This window comes from Salvelinus sp. IW2-2015, linkage group LG8 (genome assembly GCF_002910315.2).
Source record: "Salvelinus sp. IW2-2015 linkage group LG8, ASM291031v2, whole genome shotgun sequence".
NCBI classification, from domain to species: Eukaryota; Metazoa; Chordata; class Actinopteri; order Salmoniformes; family Salmonidae; genus Salvelinus; species Salvelinus sp. IW2-2015.
In genome coordinates, this window is record NC_036848.1 from 22426143 (window position 1) to 22449340 (window position 23198).

At 40.7% G+C, this 23198-nt stretch overlaps 1 protein-coding gene across 1 annotated transcript in view; it reads left to right on the plus strand.

Annotated features, from left to right (window-relative positions):
- Nucleotides 1-22391, plus strand: part of LOC111967601 (BTB/POZ domain-containing protein KCTD8-like) — a 63725-nt gene extending 41334 nt beyond the window's left edge. The window contains exon 2 of the mRNA XM_023992761.2: nt 20117-22391. Within this exon, the coding sequence (XP_023848529.1) occupies nt 20117-20616 (500 nt within the window). The 3' untranslated portion in view covers nt 20617-22391. The remainder of the gene's footprint in view (nt 1-20116) is intronic.
- Nucleotides 22392-23198: the final 807 nt, after the last annotated feature.

Consider the following 23198-nt stretch of genomic DNA (forward strand, 5'->3'; position numbering starts at 1 on the left):
CCATTAGGAGGACGAACTGAAATACTATCTGAAGTTGAACATGAACAAACGCCAGAAGGATGAGTGCCGTGAAGGTGCGTGGTGGTCAACCGTGCCTGGAATTGATTTAGCTTATACCCCCAAAAATATTATTTGGGTTATCTGGTGGATTGTGGAGGTCTGCACACTGAGAAATGTATTGCAATTTAAACTAAGTGTCACGTATGCTCCCTCTCCGGCCTCTAGATCACCAGGCTGCTTGTTATGGCGCACACCTGTCACCATCGTTACGCGCACCTGCGCGTCGTCAGACTCACCTGGACTCCATCACTTCCCTGATAACCTTCCCTATATGTGTCACTCCCTTTGGTTCCTTCGCTAGGCGTCATTGTTTCTGTTTCAGTTTCATGTCTGTGTGCTGTTAGTTTTTCTTGTTTTGGATTATGTTTATTTTATTAAAACACTCACTCACTGAACTTGCTTCCTGACTCTCAGCACATATTGTTACAGTAAGAATGCATTGAGACACCATCCTGTCATTACCACTAATGGAGGCCATGATGAGAAAAGTTCATGCCTGAAAAATAAGTTCAATGTATATTCTGCCAGTGTGAGGTTCTGAAATTAAAGTGAACCAACGTGAAGCACTAAGGACTGTCATTCTAAATTTGGGATGGATAATTTATCAAATGTATCGATGATATGGAAAGGCGAGGCTTCTAAAGACAGAGCTGTAGCCTAAAATGTGAGGAGAGCCACTAGATTGTAGCTTGGGCTAACCTTTCCCCAATCTCATTCTTATCAAGGTTGGTGTGAAACTGTTGTAACATGTGTTCTCTCTCGTCCCTGTGAAATGTTATTAACATGTTATAAGGTGATCTGTGCCTCTCTGGCTGATAAGATTTCAGCAGCTATCCTGTTTTCTGCTCCTCCAGAGGATGGTGAAACTAATGGCCTGCTAACTCTGGATGAGCTCCCATTTCCCCCTGTAGATACGGATGATGAGTAATGATTGAAGGTTGCTGTCATTGAACAAGAATTGTTAAACAACAGGGTTTTACGTTTTGACTAAGTTGATGTCCCAGGGACAGTGAAAAACATGGGTTAATCCAACCCGATTGTGGTAAGATATGGAAATAATGGTTAACACAGAGATTTATTCACCTCTGAATCTACAGATCCCTTGTGTATGTATTTTTGATACTCACTCCCATTAATAGAAGTATAACCTTTATTATGATTATAGTATTACCATACTAATTGGATTGTACAACCGAGAATGAAGGGCTTGAAATGAAGTGTGTTCTGTGTTCTATTTATGTGCTGTTCTAATAACCAATTTCTGTGTTCATGCAAGTGACTGATTGGACAAATCCTCACTTATCAGTATCTGCAATTTGGCAGTACGCCTAGACCTTGTTTTGAAAATGAAAGATATCTCAGTTTCAAGGTCTCAGCTTAGAGATAAGAAGCCTTGTGAGGTATTGGTCTGCCACATGTTACGAACCAGTATTGGTCGGTCACGTATGTCACGGGTCACTACTTTACAGGAGAGACGTTTGAACGTAAACTTTTTTTTTCAATCAAAATGTTTTTTTGGTTGGCAGAAATGCCTTCTCGAACATGTGAACTTTCATGTACCTTAATAACAAACTTGTATGCCTTCTGTAAATATGAATAAAATTATTAAATTAGCATAGTTGTTTAAGCCACAGAAGAAGTTAGCAACCTTCCCGCTAGCCATGATTGGCTGAGATAAGTAGTGGACTGGACATGCTGAGAGATGAGTTTGGATTGGTCTGCCATATAGCATGCTTCTGTCTATTTGAGCTGGCCAATAGGTAATCCTGTCTAACGCAGCTTTTTTTTAATGAATCGTTGCATAGTCAAGCCTTTTAAAAAGGCCTTTTAAAAAGGCCTTTTAAAAAGACTTGACTATGCAAGTATCCATTTCAGTAGAACATCACTGCAACAAGCAGTTTTATGAACGCTCAACACCGGTTGAATATGGCCGGTGTCAGTAAATGTCGGCAAAAAAGCGTCATACAAGGAGAATAGTCTAATGCCTCCCATCAAAAAGAGAGCTGGCCCAAGCAAGCACAGCTTACACCTGAAGCATGAGGACTTGCAGCGAGTGGTGAACTTCATCAACAGCTACACAGAGGATAATGCAATAGTATTACCAGGACACAAACACTTTGGTGGAAAGCTGCTGCCATCCCATGTGACAAAAGCAGCAGTGTGGCGTCTCTACAAGGAATTGAACACTTGGTATGTAAAGCACAAACAACATGTTTTCATTATTTAACTGACCAACATGACTGGCACTACTTTTATTGATCTCACATTATTTCTGTATTTTCCAGAGGTACGTGTAGTCGGGCTGTGTGATCATTTTAACTTCCAGTTTCCAAGATGATGTTTCTGTAGGCAGTGCTGCTGCTCTGCACATTTGTAGGTAAGTGAAACCTGTAATGATGCATTACAAAATTGTATCACGTTTTACATTTTCTTTTCATTATCTTATCTTAATGTTCTTTTGTTGTTTGCAGGTGCACTATCCTTCTGACCCTATGCAGCCAGGTCCCATCTACTTTTTAACTCCTCGCAAGTGTGGCTTGTTTGGTGTCTGCTGTGAAGAAATACCACAACAAGTCAACTACTTGACTGATGAAGGRATGTCATCCAACAAAGGCAGCAGCGCAGTCATCAACTACATGCACCATTTCTTCTCCAACTACGGAGTTGGGGAAACACGTGTGGACCTGAATTGTGATAGCTGCAGTGGCCAAAACAAGAACAAGTTTTTGCTCTGGTATTGTGCCTGGCGGACCATGCACAAGCTCCACCACAGTCTGGCCCTTCACTTCTTGATCACAGGCCACACCAAGTTTGCCTCCGACTGGTGCTTCAGCCTCATCAAGCAGCGCTTCAGAAAGACCAGAGTGAACACTTTGTCTGAGATTGCTGGTGTTGTGAAGGACAGCACTGTGACGGGTCAACATCTCACAGCTGGTTTTGTGACATACGACACAGACTCACTAAACACAAATGCTTTGTTTGTAAGTTATGTCTGAGTGTTGGAGTGTGCCCCTGGCTATTCGTCAATAAAAATAAATAAAAACAATATCGTCTGGTTTAAGGAATTAGAAATTATTTTTGACTTACTTTGGATTCTTACATCAGTATTTATATTTTTGGCAACTTTTACTTCACTTCATTCCGAAAGAAAATAATGTACTTTTAACTACATACATTGTCCCTGACACCCAAAAGTACTCGTCCCATTCACAAATGTATCAAGAGAACATCCCTGGTCATCCCTACTGTAACGATTGTTCTCCTCCTCGTCTGAGGAGGAGCAGGGATCGGACCAAAACGCAGCTTTTGTGGAATACATAATGAGATTTTATTGAAACAAGACGAACACGAAACACACTTGATAAATTACAAAATAACAAACGACGTAGACCGACCTGAACATGAGAACTTACATATAACGAAGAACGCACGAACAGGAACAGACTAGACAAACGAAACAGTCCCGTGTGGTACAAACACTGACACGGAAGACAATCACCCACCAACAAACAGTGTGAACAGCCTACCTTAATATGGTTCTCAATCAGAGGAAACGTAAAACACCTGCCCCTGATTGAGAACCATATCAGGCTAATTGAAAAGCACCCAACATAGAAACACATAACATAGAATGCCCACCCAGCTCACGTCCTGACCATACTAAACAAATACAAAAACAAGGGAAAACAGGTCAGGAACGTGACACCTACTGCATTTGATCTCACTAAACACATGCTTCGTTTGTAAATGTCTGAGGGTTGGAGTGTGCCCCTGGCTATCCAACAATAGAACATTTAAAAAACAATTTGGTTCATCTGGTTTAATATAAGGAATTTGAAATGATTTATACTTTTACTTTTGGTACTTAAGTATTTTTAAAACCAAATACTTTTACTCAAGTAGTATTTTACTGGGTGACACTTTTACTTCAGTCATTTTCTATTGAGGTATCTTTACATCTGGACACGTTCTGTTTACCTGMAATGTTTCATCATTGTAGACTACTACCACGTTTAGTCTTAATCTTTACTACACTACTCACTGTTTAGCACATGACCTCACATGTGAATCCTTAAAGAGATGGGTGGGGCTGCCTTAAGAGGGTGTGAACAATGCTGAATGGGTGTAGACAAAGGAGAGCTCTTCACTAGATACCAAAATATTCAAAGGCCATTTTCTCAAAAGTGAGTTTACAAGTTTATCGACTTTCAAAGCAGAATTACTTTCCCATTGTTCCTCAACTGTAGTGTATGATATAAKATTTTCTAGCTCTGAGTCTATTATCAAATGTAAAAAACACCATTTAACATTTTGCTACATAAGACCGAATCCATGTAAAGACTGATCTTTTTTATAATCTGCTAAGCCATTACAATTATAACTGGCTATACTTATTTCACCCCTTACCGTAACTAGATACTATTCTCAGTCCAAATTGACCATAATTAGTGCTTGTAAATTTACTGTGGTAAGAGGTATTATGACGGTAAACATTCYAGACTTCAAATGTCTGATGTTTAGAATTCAAGAAACAGGTTCTAGTAATATTTGTTTTATTRCCTTGTCTGTTTGCCTGTGAGCCAGTGCCACAGATGTTAGAAAATGTGTTCAAGATATTATGTGTGTAGTAAATCTGAGTAGGTTGATGTGTATGATATTGGATGTGATTTAGTGAGTGGACGTGATGTCTGGATAAGAGTAAGACTACAACATGTAATGTCTAAATAAATAATAACCCAGCCAATTTGCATGGTTGAGTGTCTATGTGTGTCACATGAAGTGAGTATAGCCTTAATATTCAGGATGATAATTGTAATCCACATTGTATCACCATCATATTTGCATTATAGTTTTAATTGAAAAACACATCCCAGCATTTCCATAGCAATTGAAATGTCACATGATTATGAAATTGCTATAGAGACTGCTTTACTACAGTACAAATGTATCTCTTACAATATGTTATTATTCCCCATCATCCCTGTTCTGATATCTTCCCATTGCTTGTTGTAAACATAGACAAACATGTAGACAAAGGCATACAAAAGATAGACAAACAAAATAAATTAAAATGATAGAAAAGTTCTCAACAATAGAGAGAGGAGAGAGAGAGGGAGATAAGAGAGATCAAGTGTGTGTGTGTGTGTGTGTGTGTGTGTGTGTGTGTGTGTGTGTGTGTGTGTGTGTGTGTGTGTGTGTGTATGCGTCCATATGTGTAAGCGAGTGTGTAATTGAGTGCGTGTGTACGCATATCAACTTCATAGTGTTCAGATATTTATTTTCAAGGACATTAAAGAACCCCCCCACACATTGTTAAAGGGATAGTTTACTGAATTTAATTTTGGGTTTTCTAACCCTGTAAACTTTCTATGTACCAGCTATGACAGCAGCCCATGCTTTGGTTTTGTTTATCTGGCTACTGTTTCAAATTCAAACTTTCTTGCATTTTTTGTACTTTTTGAGGTGGAGCGACCCATATGGCTCTGAGGTCAGGCTGGTCCATTTGTGGAGGCTGGTCTGAAAGGTTTTTAAAGTGTCAAGTGATTCTTAACCAAGGAATCATGCCTTAATTATATCCTGTTATTCATTGAGATTGATTACTCTTTCACATAAACATTTCCAATATGACAAAGTACTGGATGTACTTCTCCAACCCCACTTAGCAATGTTATGTTCTTCAATAYAAGCTTCTTTAACATCAGATATGTGCAGTGTAGTGTCCCTCAGGGCAGTTGCCTTGGGCCGTTACGCTTCTCTATTTTTACAAATGATGATAGGAAAAAATACATTAATGCTGTGCTTTTATGGTCTCCCCTCTAGCTCCCTACAGTTAGACTGGGCGTATGGTCAAGGAAAATGGGTTTTGCCAGAGATAGCTTGAGCTGACAATGACTTGGTGATAAACACCTAAAGCCGGCATTCCATAGACAAGATGTGGTGTGTGTGGCCCGAGATAGAGATAGCCTGGAAGAGCTTAGGACAATCCCAAGCTCAATGACTGTGCTAATGCTAGTTAGCATTGGCTCGCAAAATTACCTCTAACTTTCTTTATACTGGACACAGAGACATAAACATGGTTTTCACAAGTTCATATAACTCTAGGGAAGTAAATTGCCAAAATCCTGAAGTATCCCTTTAAATATAGCTAAAACTAAAAGCATTCTATTGGGTTCAAAACATTCTGTAAGACCTAAACCTCAACTGGAGTTCATAAAGGGTGTGACCATTGAGCAAGTTGAGGAAGCTAAACTCCTAGGTATAACATTAGATGGTAAATGATCATGGTCAAATCATTTATAGACAAAGTTGTTGTGAAGATGGCAAGTGGTATGTCTGTTATAAAAATATGTTTTTTGACACAAATCAACTGTACTAGTTGCTCAGGCTCTGGTCTTTTTCCATCTTGATTACTGTAATATGGTCACGTTTTGCAAAGAAAGACCTAGCGAAGCTGCAGCTGGCTCAAAACAGAGCAGCATGCCTTGCCCTTAACTGCCGATACAGAACTAAGGTAAAGAACATGCATGCCAGTCTTCCCAAGTTAAGGGGTTGATGAGAGAAATGTTTGACGAAAATTCGAGATTGTCTGCATAATCAAATAACATTCAGCTCAGACACCCATACCCCATAAGACATCCCACCAGGGGTATCTTCACAGTCCCCAAGTCCAAATTGAATTCACGGCAAAGCAGAGTTTTTTATACTGAGAGATGATCGCATGGAACTCCCTTCAATCTCCAATTACTGAAGGCAAACAGCAAAATTACCTTAAAAAACAAATTCAACTCATGTAATGGTGAGAGCTGTGAGGGTACGCACATACACACTAACACATTATGCTTTAGTTGTATTGTTTATAATTTTTGTTGTTGTATTGTTTGTATATTGTTGTATTTTACATTTGTGTGACTCCCTTGTCTATCAGTGTTTGGTTAATTGTCATGTTTTTTTTGTGGACCCCAGGAGAAGTACCTGCTGCTTCTGCAAAAGCTAATGGGGATCCAAATAACAAATAATTTACAAATAAAAGATTTCCCTGAGAACATTGTTTCTTTCCATCATCAAAAACAGGCAAAATATAGGTAGCCCAAACTGTTGTTCTGTGGTTGGAGAGAGAGAGAGGCAGAGAGCGAGGGAAAGAGAGAGACTACACACTACTATGATGACATAGTGCACATAAATAACTTTTGCGATTAAATTCCCATGTACCGAATAAAGAACACAAGTTAAATGAGTTTCCATTGCATTTTCAACTCCACTGATGGTTGTGTAAAAAACAATGTTGCGTTATAGTATATTGCAAATGTGTCCACTCTGGTCTTGGCACAGGCTCTCTAGCCAACAGCTCACAGATACAGTGCGGGTAGGATAGCCTTGATGATTAGATTATGGACAAAAGATTACAATTATTTTTATTTGACAAAAGGCAGCCAAACATCGATCATAATGTCTCCAGAATAAGACCCGCAATATTTATTGGAAAGGAGTATCATTTACCTTGTGAAGTTCATCATCACTTTTTTAATCTGTAGCCTAATAAACTGCCTTCTTTCCCAACAAGTCATAGTGAGAGGACCACACAACATGTCATTGTTTGACTCCAAATTGACTTCAATATGATGGTTATAATATTCATATTTTTGGATAAGAGCTTTTCCATCGCCATTTTTCACAATTAATTTTACAGACGGACAAAGATCCCACCTTGTCTAGCATGTTTTGTCAACATTTGGAAAATGTGCTGTTTCATCAGGCCTGTCGTGAATTTTTTTTTATTCAACATGTAAAGTTGAAGTCGGAAGTTTACATACACCTTCACAATTCCTGACATTTATTCCTAGTAAAAATGCCCTGTCTTAGGTGAGTTAGCATCACCACTTTATTTTAAGAATGTGAAATGTCAGAATAATAGTAGAGAGAATGATTTATTTCAGCTTTTATTTCTTTCATCACATTCCCAGTGGGTCAGAAGTTTACATACACTGAATTAGTATTTGGTAGCATTGCCTTTAAATTGTTTCACTTGGGTCAAACGTTTCGGGTAGCCTTCCACAACCTTCTCACAATAAGTTGGGTGAGTTTTGGCCCATTCCTCCTGACAGAGCTCGTGTAACTGAGTCAGGTTTGTAGGCCTCCTGGCTCGCACATGATTTTTCAGTTCTGCCCACAAATTTTCTATTGGATTGAGGTCAGGGCTTTGTGATGGCCACTCCAATACCTTGACTTTATTGTCCTTAAGCCATTTTGCAAGTATGCTTGGGGTCATTGTCCATTTGGAAGACACATTTGTGACCATGCTTTAACTTCCTGACTGATGTCCTGAGATGTTGCTTCAATATATCCACATAATTTTCATCCTCATGATGCCATCTATTTTATGAAGCGCACCAGTCCCTCGTGCAGCAATGATGCTGCCACACCCGTGCTTCACGGTTGGTATGGTGTTCTTCGGCTTGCAAGCATCCCCCTTTTTCCTCCAAACATAACGATGGTCATTATGGCCAAACAGTTCTATTTTTGTTTCATCAGACCAGAGGACATTTCTCCAAAAAGTATGACCTTTGTCCCCATGTGCAGTTGCAAACCGTAGTCTGGCATTTTTATGGTGGTTTTGGAGCAGTGGCTTCTTCCTTGTTGAGCGGCCTTTCAGGTTATGTCGATATAGGACTCGTTTTACTGTGGATATAGATACTTTTGTACCTGTTTCCTCCAGCATCTTCACAAGGTCCTTTGCTGTTGTTCTGGGATTGATTTGTACTTTTTGCACCAAAGTACGTTCACCTCTAGGAGACAGAACACGTCTCCTTCCTGAGCGGTATGACAGCTGTGTGGTCCCATGGTGTTTATACTTGCGTAATATTGTTTGTACAGATGAACGTGGTAACTTCAGGCATCTGGAAATTGCTCCCAATGATGAACCAGACTTGTGAAGGTCTACAATTTATTTTCTGAGGTCTTGACTGACTTCTTTTGATTTVCCCATGATGTCAAGCAAAGAGGCACTGAGTTTGAAGGTAGGCCTCGAAATACATCCACAGGTACACCTCCAATTGACTCAAATTATGTCAATTAGCCTATCAGAAGCTTCTGAAGCCATGACATCATTTTCTGGAATTTTCCAAGCTGTTTAAAGGCACAGTCAACTTAATGTATGTAAACTTCTGACCCACTGGATTTGTGATACAGTGAATGATAAGTGAAATAATCTGTCTGAAAACAATTGTTGGAAAAAGTACTTGTGTCATGCACAAAGTAGATGTCCTAACCGACTTGCCAAAACTATAGTTTGTTAACAAGAAATTTGTGGAGTGGTTGAAAAACGAGTTTTAATGACACCAACCTAAGTGTATGAAAATATCCAACTTCTGTTGTGTATGTAAACTTCCGACTTGAACTGCACTTTACTCGCATAAAAAGGTTGGATGGAAACCTGATTATAGTCCCAATGTCACCGGAGAAGGGCGGTGGCATCAGTGGTCCTATTTCACCACTGACCGACCCCACCTGAGTAGCCTTTCCCTACTGTCCCTAGGGCTCAGTGATGATCGTGCAGCCCTGACAAAGACTCTCCCAGAGAATCGATCTGAAACATGAAGACTCAGCAGGGAATTATATGGGAGAGGGAGGGTTGACCTTTGACTCGGTTCAATAGTAGATCACCAGCTTGTCCTTGGATGTTTACAATTTAAGTTCAAATATGTAATTRGGTAATGCTTTACATTAAGTTGCCACTATTACTATGTAACTACACAATAACTGTAGTAACAACATAGTAGTTACATGTGTTAGTAGGTAACTACTTGGTAATAAGGTTTAAGCCCTATAAGTTATTACACAATTGGAACAAGGAATGTGTAATTACACATCCACTTGCTGAAGGTTATTCCACATGTGTAATTACTGATGTTATTACACATTTTCTTTTTCCACTATACAGTATAACTGTTTTGTAATTGCACATTTTAGACACTTGTGAATTACCATGTTAATAACTCAAACCAAAATGTGACATGTAACTACAAGGTGCCACTATCGTCAAATCCACATGTAATACCAGTGTTGATAAATAGGTTAGGACCTGGTAACAACAATTTTAACAAGACACACCCTGTCATTAACTTTCACCGACAACGATGAGACGGCCTAGTGGGAGGAGGTCAGAGATCTAGCAGTGTGGTGCCAGGACAACAACCTCTCCCTCAATGTGAGCAAGACAAAGGAGATGATCGTGGACGACAGGAAAATGAGGGCCGAACAGGCCCACATTGACATCGACGGGCTGTAATGGAGCGGCTCGAGAGTTTCAAGTTCCTTGGTGTCCACATCACCAACGAACTATCATGGTCCAAACACACCAAGACAGTCGTGAAGAGGGCACAACAACACCTTTTCCCCCTCACGAGACTGAAAAGATTTGGCATGGATCCCCAGATCCTCAAAAAGATCTAGAGGTGCATCATCGAGTACTTCCTGACTGTTGTCTGGTATGGCAACTGCTTGGGACCCGACTGTAAGGCGTGTGATAGAAAAAAATAAACTTCTGTCCTACTAATGCTGTGTTTTTATGGTCTCCACTCTAGCTTCCTACAGTTAGACTAGGCGTATGGTCAAGGAAAATGTGTTTTGCCAGAGATAGCTTGAGCTGACAATGACTTGGTGATAAACACCTAAAGCCGGCATTCCATAGACAAAATGTGGTGTGTGTGACCCGAGATAGAGATAGCCTGGAAGAGTTTCGAACAATCCCCCATTGTTCTAATCATCCTGGCATCTGGGAAACTAAGCCGGGGTCAGGTTGAAACGGCACCGGGTTTGGATGACCACAGGATGACTTATGATGCCCCAATCTGCATAGGAGGGGTGGAACCAGCAATGACTAAGCATCTTTAATGTCAGCTATATAAAAACTCTGCATTGTCTGTAAGGGTTAGGCTGCTCAGCCCAACAGTCTTATTGCAATAATTTATCAATATTAAATGAAGATGATTGTTTGAAGAAATTACAAAGTCTCTCTCAGTATGAATTTCCATGACAGGCTCTACAGAGGGTAGTACGTACGGCACTGTATATCACTTGGGGAAAGCTTCCTGCCATTCAGGACCTATATTCTAGGCGGTGTCAGAGGAAGGCCCAAAAAATTATCAAAGACTCCAGTCACCCAAATCATAGACTGTTCTCTCTGCTACCGCACGGCAAGCCGTACTGGAGTGCCAGTCTAGGTCCAAAAGGCTTCTTAACAGCTTCTACCCCCAAGCTACAAGAATGCTGAACAATTAATCAAATGTGGCCCACCTACTTACTGTTTATTATCTATGCATAGTCACTTACCCCTACCTACATGTACAAATTACCTTGACCAACCTGTACCCCCGCACATTGGTACCGGCACCCCCCTGTATATAGCCTTGTTAATATGTAATTACATTTTTTACTTTAGTTTATTTAGTAAATACTTTCTTAACTCTATTTCTTGAACTGCATTGTTGGTTAAGGGCTTGTAAGTAAGCATTTCATGGTAAGGTCTACACTTGTTGTATTCAGTGAATGTGACAAATAACATTTGATTTGATTTTTGATTTGTTTATTTCTATGTCTTGAGGTGGCTCAATGGCTATACCGAATCAATTGTCATATAAGAACAATGTAGTTACATAGGATATGCTTGTAATTATCATGTGCAGTGCCTTCAGAAAGTATTCACACCCGTTGCCTTTTCCCACATTTTGTTGTGTTACAAGGTGGGATTATAATTTATTTAATTGTTATTTTTTCTCAACGAACTACACAAAATACTCTAATGTCAATTTGAGTCTTTCTGGGTAAGTCTAAGATCTTTGCACAACTGGATTGTATAACATTTGTACATTATTCTTCTTAAAATTCTTCAAGCTCTGTCAAGTTGGTTGTTGATTCTTGCTAGACAGCCATTTTCAAGACTTGCCATAGATTTTGAAACCGATTTAAGTCAAAACTGTAACTAGGCCACTCAGGAACGATCAATGTCTTGGTAAGCAACTCCTGAATTTGTCTCCCATTGTCTGTTGGAAAGCAAACTGAACCAGATATTCCTTTAGGATTTGGCCTAAGCTTAGCTCTATTCTGTTTCTTTTTATTAAAAAAAAATACCTCCCTAGTCTTTGCCGATGACAAGCATACCCATAACATGATGCAGCCACCACCATACTTGAAAATATGGAGCGTTGTACTCTGTAATGTGTTGGTTTGGATTTTCCCCGAACATAACACTTTGTATTTAGGACATAAAGTTAATTTGTTTGCCACATTTTTATCAGTTTTACTTTAGTGCCTTATTAAAAACAGGATGCATGCTTTGAAATAATTTGATTTTGTACAGGCTTTCTTCCTTACACTCTGTCATTTAGGTTAGTATTGAGTAACTACAATGTTGTTGATCCATCCTCAGTTTTCTCACAGCCATTAAAATCTCTACCTGTTTTAAAGTCACCATTGGCCTCATGGTGAAATCCCTGAGCGGTTTACTTCCTCTCCGGCAACTGACTTAGGAAGGACACCTGTATCTTTGTAGTGACTGGGTGAATTAATAGACCATCCACAGTGAAATTAATAACTTCACCATGCTCAAAGAGATATTCAATGTCTGCTTTTTTTTACCAATGCTAAAACAGGAAAGGGCCTTCCCCAAACTGTTGCCACAAAGTTGGAAGCACAAATTAATCTAGAATGTTCTATGCTGTACCGTTAAGAGTTCCCTTCATTGGAACTAAGGGGCCTAGCCCGAACCAGGAAAAACAGCCCCAGACCATTATAGTTGGCACAATCCATTCGGGCAGGTAGCGTTCTCCTGGTATCCGCCAAACCCAGATTCGTTCTTCGGACTGTCAGATGGCTTACCGCCCCAATAGGTCCACAGACGACACAATCACAATCACACTGCACACTGCCCTAACCCATCTGGACAAGAGGAAAACCTATGTAAGAATGCTGTTCATCGACTACAGCTCAGCATTTAACACCATAGTACCCTCCAAACTCGTCATTAAGCTCGAGACCCTGGGTCTTGACCCCGCCCTGTGCAACTGAGTCCTGGACTTTGACGGGCTGCCCCCAGGTGGTGAGGGGAGGAAACAACATCTCCACCCCGCTGATCCTCAACACTGGGGCCCCACAAGGGTGCGTTCTCAGCCCTCTCCTGTACTCCCTGTTCACCCATGACTGCGTGGCCATGCACGCCTCCAACTCAATCATCAAGTTTTCAGACGACATTACAGTGGTAGGCTTGATTACCAACAACGACGAGACGGCCTACAGGGAGGAGGTGAGGGCCCTCGGAGTGTGGTGTCAGGAAAATAACCTCACACTCAACATCAACAAAACAAAGGAGATGATCGTGGACTTCAGGAAACAGCAGAGGGAGCACCCCCCTATCCACATCGACGGGACAGTAGTGGAGAAGGTGGAAAGATTTACGGACAAACAGCGCCTCTTCAACCTCAGGAGGCTGAAGAAATTTGGCTTGTCACCAAAAACACTCACAAACTTTTACAGATGCACAATCGAGAGCATCCTGTCGGGCTGTATCACCGCCTGGTACGGCAACTGCTCCGCCCACAACCTTAAGGCTCTCCAGAGGGTAGTGAGGTCTACACAACGCATCACCGGGGGCAAACTACCTGCCCTCCAGGAAAACCTACACCACCCGATGTCACAGGAAGGCCAAAAAGATCATCAAGGACAACAACCACCCGAGCCTCTGCCTGTTCACCCCACTATCACCCAGAAGGCGAGGTCAGTACAGGTGCATCAAAGCTGGGACCCAGAGACTGAAAAACAGCTTCTATCTCAAGGCCATCACTGTTAAACAACCATCACTAACATTGAGAGATGTTGAGGGTTAACACCTTTAGTTGGCACTTCCTATTTGAGTTCTAGACAAACAATCGTTTATCTGATCATCCCTGTTTATGTTTTTTTTCTTCACTTTTTATATTTCTTCCTGTTTTTTAAGTTTGGTGTGGGTTTTTCTTTTGTTTGACTCTTCTTGGGCAAATTTAGTGGGTGCTCATGGTGGGGGTCTTTTAGGTCCCGGTTGGTGTTGCTAGTCAACTTTCAATGGACACCCCTATGAGTGGGATCAGTTTGTGGAACCGTTCAACTAATCTTCAAACTATCGTATTCTACTACTCTCATAACCCCACTGAGAACCATCGATACAGCTGGCTAGCCTATCTTCAAAGAATCATCTTCCAGAGCGAGTGGAAGCAGAGTGACTTCTGTAGTTCTGTTCAGGACTACACGATGGATCGCCGGTTGCCGGGCGAAGGCAGTTGAGAGCAACAGTAGAAGAGACGGATGGGGACCCCTTTTGGACAATCAGAGTATTACAAGTGTTCCGCGGAAAGGGCCAACCCAAGCCCTTTCCAAGAAGGCTTGGTTCCGACAGAGATACCCAAGGCATTTACACGTACAGTGCCTTGCAAAAGTCTTAATCCCCTTTGGAATTTTTACTATTTTGTTGCATTACAATCTGTAATTTAAATGGATTTTTATTTGGATTTTATGTAATGGACATACACAAAATAGTAAAAATTGGTGAAGTGAAATGCAAAAACATTACTTGCTTCATAAAATTCTAAACAATTTAAAACGGAAAAGTGGTGCGTGCATATGTATTCACCCCCTTTGCTATGAAGCSCCTAAATAAGATCTGGTGCAACTAATTACCTTCAGAAGTCACATAATTACTTAAATAAAGTCCACCTGTGTGCAATCTAAGTTTCACATGATCTGTCATGATCTCAGTATATGTACACCTGTTCTGAAAGGCCCCAGAGTCTGCAACCCCACTAAGCAAGGGGCACCACCAAGCAAGTGGCACTATGAAGACCAGGGAGCTCTCCAAACTGGTCAGGAACAAAGTTGTGGAGAAGTACAGATCAGGGTTGGGTTCTAAAAAAATATCTGAAACTTGGAACATCCCAAGGAGCACCATTTAATCCATTATTAAAAAATGGACAGAATATGGCACCACAACAAACCTGCCAAGAGAGGGCCGCCCACCCAAACTCATGGACCAGGCAAGGAGTGCATTAATCAGAGAGGAAAAAAAGAGACCAAAGATAACCCTGAAGGAGCTGCAAAGCTCCACAGTGGAGATTGGAGTATCTGTCCATAGGACCACTTTAAGCCGTACTCTCCACAGAGCTGGGCTTTACGGAAAAGTGGCCAGAAGAAAAGCCATTGCTTAACCTCACTAGGGTATGTGGGACGGTAGCGTCCCACCTCGTCAACAGCCAGTGAAACTGCAGGGCGCCAAATTCAAAACAACAGAAATCCCATAATTTAAATTCCTCAAACATAAAAGTATTTTACACCATTTTAAAGATACACTTGTTGTAAATCCAGCCAAAGTGTCCGATTTCAAAAAGGTTTTACGACGAAAGCACACCAAACGATTATGTTAGGTTAGAGCCAAGTCACAGAAAAAGACAGCCATTTTTCCAGCCAAAGAGAGGAGTAACAAAAAGCAGAAATAGAGATAAAATTAATCACTAACCTTTGATGATCTTCATCAGATGACACTCATAGGACTTTATGTTACACAATACATGTATGTTTGTTTTGTTCGGTAAAGTTCATATGTATATCCAAAAATCTGAGTTTAGGCGGGACGCTACTGTCTCACTTGGCAAAAAGACAGAGAAAATGCAGAGCGCCAAATTCAAATTAATTACTATGAAAATTACTATAAAAATCTAACTTTCATTAAATCACACATGAAAGATACCAAATTAAAGCTACACTGGTTGTGAATCCAGCCAACATGTCAGAATTCAAATAGGCTTTTCGGCAAAAGCAAACGATGCTATTATCTGAGGATAGCACCATTGTAAACAAAGAGAGAGAATCATATTTCAACCCTGCAGGCGCGACACAAAACGCAGAAATAAAAATATAACTCATGCCTTACCTTTGACGAGCTTCTGTTGTTGGCACTCCAATATGTCACATAAACATCACAAATGGTCCTTTTGTTCGATTAATTCCATCGATATATATCCTAAATGTCCATTGATTTGGATCCAGAAAAACACCGGTTCCAAATTGTGAAACGTGACTARAAAATATCTCAAAGGTTACCTGTAAACTTTGCCAAAAAATTTCAAACTACTTTTGTAATACAACTTTAGGTATTTTTTWATGTAAATAATCGATCAAATTGAAGACGGGATGATCTGTGTTCGAGTGACCCTCCTTCAAGATGGCCGTACTTCTTCATTACACAAAGGAATAACCTCAACCAATTTCTAAAGACTCTTGACATCCAGTGGAAGCGGTAGGAACTGCAAGAAGGTCCCTTAGAAATCTGGTTTCCCAATGAAAACTCAATCAAAAGAGAGTGACCTCAAAAAAAATGAAAATCTGAATGGTTTGTCCTAATAATATGTACTAATAATAATATGCATATCTTATCTTCTGGGGATGAGTAGCTGGCAGTTTAATTTGGGCATGCTTTTCATCCAAAATTCCGAATGCTGCCCCCTACCCAAGAGAAGTTAAAGAAGATAATAAGCAAAAACATTTGGTTTTCGKCAAAAAGCATTTGGGAGACTCCCCAAACATATGGTAGAAGGTACTCTGGTCAGATGAGACAAAAATGTGCTTTTTGGCCATCAAGAAAACGCTATGTTTTGCGCGAACCCAACACCTCTCATTACCCCGAGAACCACATCCCCACAGTGAAGCATGGTGGTGGCAGCATTATGTTGTGGGGATGTTTTTCTTCGGTAGGGACTGGAAAACTGGTTAGAGTTGAAGGAATGACYGATGGCATTAAATACAGGGAAATTCTTGAGGGAAACCTGTTCAGTCTTCCAGAGATTCGAGACTGGGACGGAGGTTTACCTTCCAGCAGGACAATGACCCTAAGCATACTGCTAAAGCAACACTCGAGGGGTTTAAGGGGAAACAATTAAATGTCTTGGAATGGCCTAGTCAATGCTCAGACCTCAATCCAATTGAGAATCTGTGGTATGCCTTAAAGATTGCTGTACACCAGCGGAACCCATCCAACTTCAAGGAGCTGGAGCAGTTGTGCCTTGAAGAAAGGGCAAAAATCCCAGTGGCTTGATGTGCCAAGCTTATAGAGACATACCCCAAGAGACTTGCAGCTGTAATTGCTGCAGAAGGTGGCTCTACAAAGTATTGACTTTGGGGGTGAATAGTTATGCACGCTCAAGTTCAGTTTGTCTTATTTCTTGTTTGTTTCTCAATAAAAAATATTTTGCATCTTCAAAGTGGTAGGCATGTTGTGTAAATCAAATGATAAAAAATAAATCTATTTTAATTCCAGGTTGTAAGACAACAAAATAGGAAAAATGCCAAGGGGGTAAATTATTTCGCAAGCCACTGTAAATACATTCATGATTTCTTACTCCAAATGGGCGGCAGTTTGTGTGCAAAGTATATGATTACTGTGAGAGTAGTTTCTAAATGTACCAAAGTATTATGTCTCTGCACCTCTCTCTCTCTCCCTCTCCATCTCCTTTGTAACAACCCGCCATATTGTCAGTATGCTAGGGCCTGTTTTAATATATTACCTGTGTTACCATTTAGTTATTTAGTAAATAATTAATTAAACCAATTTGTGTAGTACTGAATCAAGTAAGGCTGGGGTTTTTGTAAATGCAGGAGGATACGACTGTTCAGAATGATATGATATGAGGTTATAATTAATAGGTTGACTATTTTATGGATGTGATAGGTAAAGACCTTTAGACTTTAATTCGGGAGATGGTAACTCTTTAAACAATGGCTCTCGTGCTGCCCCAAATCCTAATGAGTTAATTGTTACATGATTAATTTAATCGGGTAACAATTAAACATAGTGTCACGATCGTTTGTAGAATTAACGGGCCAAGGCACAGCGTGCGTAGAGTTCCACACGTTTAATTAAAGAAACTCACCAAAACAATACAGAACAAACGAAACGTGAAGTCAAATGCAGTGCTAGCAGGCAACTACACACAAACAAACAAGATCCCACAAAAACCCAGTGGGAAAAGGCTGCCTAAATATGATCCCCAATCAGAGACAACGAAAAATAGCTGCCTCTGATTGGGAACTATACCAGGCCAACATAGACATATAATCACCTAGATAACCCACCCTAGTCACACCCCGACCTAACCAACATAGAGAATAAAAGGCTCTCTATGGTCAGGACGTGACACATAGTTAGTTGACTAAATAAATAACAGTCATCAGATGAATGAAAGTAAAGTCACGACAGTAGCCAGTATGTAAAACAATCGCATAAAAAAAATACATGAGTGAACCCTTTCATCAAAATAGCCGCTATCCACTAACACTACAACTACTGCTCATGAACACATTATTATTCTGAAAACTGGAAAGAATCTACCTGTGTAGTCTACCTGCTATTAATTATAGTCACCCAAACCATTCTGCAATTTCATCTGACTCCGCTGATAAAGCTATGTTGACACTCTTCTTTTAATACTGCAATGTGGTTTCGATTGAGTCGCGCGTCCCTAAGACTTATTGGAATAGGGTGCCAATAACCATCCCACACAAAAGCACATTGATGAATGCCAAGGTAGAATAGGGAGCCACATATGACATGCCTTTGTCAAACAAGATGAAAAATGGAGAAGAACTCAATGGTAGGTCATTACTCCTTATATGATATGCTATTTATCTAACGGAGTCACATTTTCTCCTCTGATGTACTGTCTCCCTAACTCTAAAGTCCCTCTATTAGCTTGACTTTAGTTGTCTAAGCATTGAGAGGAGCAAGTTATTCATGCTCTATTTTCAAATCAAATGGGAGACAGTCGGACAGAACATTCTCCGTTTTAAAGGCCCAGGGAACATTCTAAATTGGTTTGATTTCTACTGACCCTCTGCAGTCTACTGCATTATTTTTTCCCTTCGTGCCACTGAGTGTAGAGAAAGACGGAAAAACTAAACCTGGCACTGATTCGATTCAACTTTAAAAATTGCTGTGTGGGGGGGGGAGCAATAGAGATACAGCATGTGTGTGCGCACGAGCGTGTGTGTCAGAGATAACGAGATCTGTCTCTGTCACTACTGTAAATCCCAGAGGTAGAAACATCTCTGTACACACAAAGGAACTGCATTGTGGGATGAGTAATCTCGGATCTACATATGTAATTGGTTTCTGTGGTGGAGGCAGTCATTGTGAATGATGTTTGGCGTCCTTGGGGTCTTGGCTGCTGTTGCTATTAGTGAGATAGTAAACCAAAGTGGAAGCCTTGAATTACAATGCCTTTGAGGTGCATCACTGATTTACAGCCTGCATGTATTTGCTAATACGGGAATGCAGCGGCCCACCAAAAACCCCAGGCAGGCTGACATTTGAACACAAGCCATATCAGCTATTGTGAATGTAGATAATTGCTGTGTTTTTGTTTATTCTGCAGTGGGTAGGGGGGTGTAGAAGCATTTCTTTGATGAAATTCATGTTTAATATTTCAATTAAATGTTATGGGCAAATTGTAGAATCGACATAATATAATTTATGCCTCTAGTTCTGATGCTATACAACCAGGGGTCAGATTCAACCAAACTCATTCTACAAAAAATCTGAGCTGTGGAATATCACAAAATACGAATGCTGCAAAAAGGCACCATTTCACTTGAATCAAAATGAGTTATTTGTAAACATGCACATATTGTTTGTATGCAYATTTCAGAATATTTACATGAACATCTGTAGCCAATTGGATGGAAGCCTAGCTACTGACAAGGATTTTATGCTGGGTGTTGAGATGCGTTAGCTTTCTTACTGTAACCAGAGAGAGAGAGAGTGTGAGCGTGAGCGAGAGAGAGTACTCTAGCACAACTGATTCAACTGGTCAACTAATCACCAAGATGAATTAGGTGTGCTTGTACTGTAACATAAAATAAGTGGAATGGCTGTGGCACTGAAGGAGACATTTTGGGAAAATGGCAGCATGACATACACAGGTGCTCTTTACTCCAATTGTCTCAACATGTGACTGACCTTGTCTCTCTGCTGTGTGTTTGGCAGGGCCGGCATCGAAGATCGTCTCCCCCAAGCAGGACTGTGAGGAGCGCCAGAAGGACAAACTGGGCACCGACAAGGGCAGCGAGAGCGGKACCTCCCTCAACGAACTCTCCACCTCCAGCTCCGAGACCCACTCTGAGGCCACCTCGCCCCAGGACGGTCCCAACTTGGGTGGGGGAGGCGGCGGGGGATCCTTGGCCCCCTGCGGAGCCCTCCAGTCTGTCTCTCGGCAGCCGAGCACCCTCACCCTTGGGCGGCCCTCCAAGAAGGGCTCGTCAGTGCAGTGGATGCAGCTGCCAGATAGGCGACGCAACAGCGAGCTCTTCCAGCCGCTGATGGGGCGTGAGGGCGGCCTGAGCAGGAAGAAGAACACAGAGAGACCCAGCGCAGAGGAAGAGATGAAGCAGTGCATACAGGACTTTAACAACATCAAAATCCCACAGGCTTTCCCCGAGCGCAAGCGGCAGTGGCAGTCCGAACTACTCCAAAAGTATGGTCTATAGGGACCCTTTTCTATCACCATGCCACATGCAGTAGTCATTTTAATTTGGATTCCCTCCATTTGGCTGGTTTTAAGTGCTATGATTCGATCTAAAATGTCTTCCAGTTCAAATGAAGTTAAACGGATCGTCAACAAACTGTTTTTGTGAGGGGAGGCACAAGGTTAGTAAGCACATGCATTTCTGGGGCATATGTTAAAAGAAGCACAGCAGAACTCCCCTTTACCGGTATGTTGTCTCTTCAGTTCTAGATTGCATTGCAGATTACGTTTGAAACAATATGCCTATGTGAACAGTATATGACTACTGTACATTTAGTGGCCAGTTTATTAGGTACACCACCCCGTTCACAAAAATGGTTCGCTCCTACAGACAGTAAGTCAGGTGGCTGTGGCATGCTATATAAAGCATGCAGACATGCAAAGAGGCATTCAGTTACTGTTCGACTGAATGTTAGAATGGGCAAAATACAGTTGAAGTCGGAAGTTTACATACGCCTTAGCCAAATACATTTAAACACAGTTTTTCACAATTCCTGACATTTATCCTAGTAGGAATTCCCTGTCTTAGGTCAGTTAGGATCACCACTTTATTTTAAGAATGTGAAATGTCAGAATAATAGTAGAGTGAATGATTAATTTCAGCTTTTATTTCTTTCATCACATTCCCAGTGTGTCAGAAGTTTATATACACTGAATTAGTATTTGGTAGCATTGCCTTTACATTTACATTTAAGTCATTTAGCAGACGCTCTTATCCAGAGCGACTTACAAATTGGCGTTTAAATTGTTTAACTTGGGTCAAAGGTTTTGGGTAGACTTCCACAAACTTCCCACAATAAGTTGGGTGAATTTTGGCATTCCTCCTGACAGAGCTGGTGTAACTGAGTCAGGTTTGTAGGCCTCCTTGCTTGCACACGCTTTTTCAGTTCTGCCCACACATTTTCTATAGGATGGAGGTCAGGGCTTTGTGATGGCCACTCCAATACCTTGACTTTGTTGTCCTTAAGCCATTTTGCCACAACTTTGGAAGTATGCTTGGGATCATTGTCCATTTGGAAGACCCATTTGCGATCAAGCTTTAACTTCCTGACTGATGTCTTGAGATGTTGCTTCAATATAACCACACAATTTTTCATCCTCACGATGCCATCTATTTTGTGAAGTGCACCAGTCCCTCCTGCAGCAAAAGCACCCCCACAACATGATGCTGCCACCCCCGTGCTTCACGGTTGGGATGGTGTTCTTCGGCTTGCAAGCATCCCCCTTTTTCCTCCTAACATAACGATGGTCATTATGGCCAAACAGTTCTATATTTGTTTCATCAGACCAGAGGACATTTCTCCAAAAAGTATGATCTTTGTCCCCATGTGCAGTTGTAAACCGTAGTCTGGCTTTTTTTACCCGGTACAAGATGGGTGTACCTAATAAACTGGTAACTGAGTGTATATTTCCATTATTTGACACATTCAGTGTGTGGATTGAAATTGTTGTGAATGCAGATGACTGTTGTTAACAAATAAGAAAACATAGATAAACTGTATACCGCTAAAGACTTAATTTAAAGTACATTATTCTCTCTGTAGATAATTAAGTGTTCAACATGTGAATTGTTTAAGAAGTTTGTAAATCCACATAGTGGAAACAGTGGAAGATGTCCATTCAGTATCTACCATGGACGTCCTTTGTGTTTACTGTTGTTGTCCATGGTCAATATGTGAGTAATAACATTTATTGCTACTTTTTTATTCTACAATAAAAATATATCATGTTATGACACTTTTTAGTRCAGGACCAGGCTTAATCAGTGTCTGGGAAACCAGCTTTTTATGTATAAATCTCTCAGTGCTGGGCTAAGAAAGGGGAAGACAATTTTCTTACAATGACTATAGAGGCTGGTTTTGTCATATTTTACATCAGGATTTGAACCTTGGGAAAAGTCATCCAATCAAAAACAATGGTTGGAGCAGCACAGTTTTGGAAGTGTTTGTGTTTGTAGAGAACCACAGTAAATATGGTGTGCTGAAGACCAAGCCTTTGCTGCAGTGTTAACCTCAAGTCGTCTTTCTGTTGCTCACCCAATAACTTTTATGAAAATCACTGAAAAATCGGATTATTCAGCAATGGAAGACTGTTTTTGTAAGTCCCTATTTGTTGAAAATCTTTTATCTAATAAAAGTGTCGCTTAACGAGGAAAAAGCTGCTGGCCATTTTCATGAGTTTCCTGCTTCCCCAAAGACCTGAATTGGAGATCAGGAGTTTTTCAATTATAACGGAGGTTAACATGCCTTGATGCTCTGTTTTGAGGCAATGCACATTGTCAAGGCTATCTATATTTGCTCTGCAGAGGTACACTAAGATCTGTGTATTATATCAGGTGGCCAGTARACGCCAGTTTTTTTGGTAGTGTGTACAGCACATTTTCAAGGCGAGATGTTTAGTTTTAAAGACATTTAATGCATTCAATAAAATATGTTATAAACTAGAGGAACTACAAGATTTCCATCAACACAATTTTCAGACATATTGTGTACAACCCAATTACGAATCCCTTACCATGAGCACAGTGCACAAAGCAAAAACAAA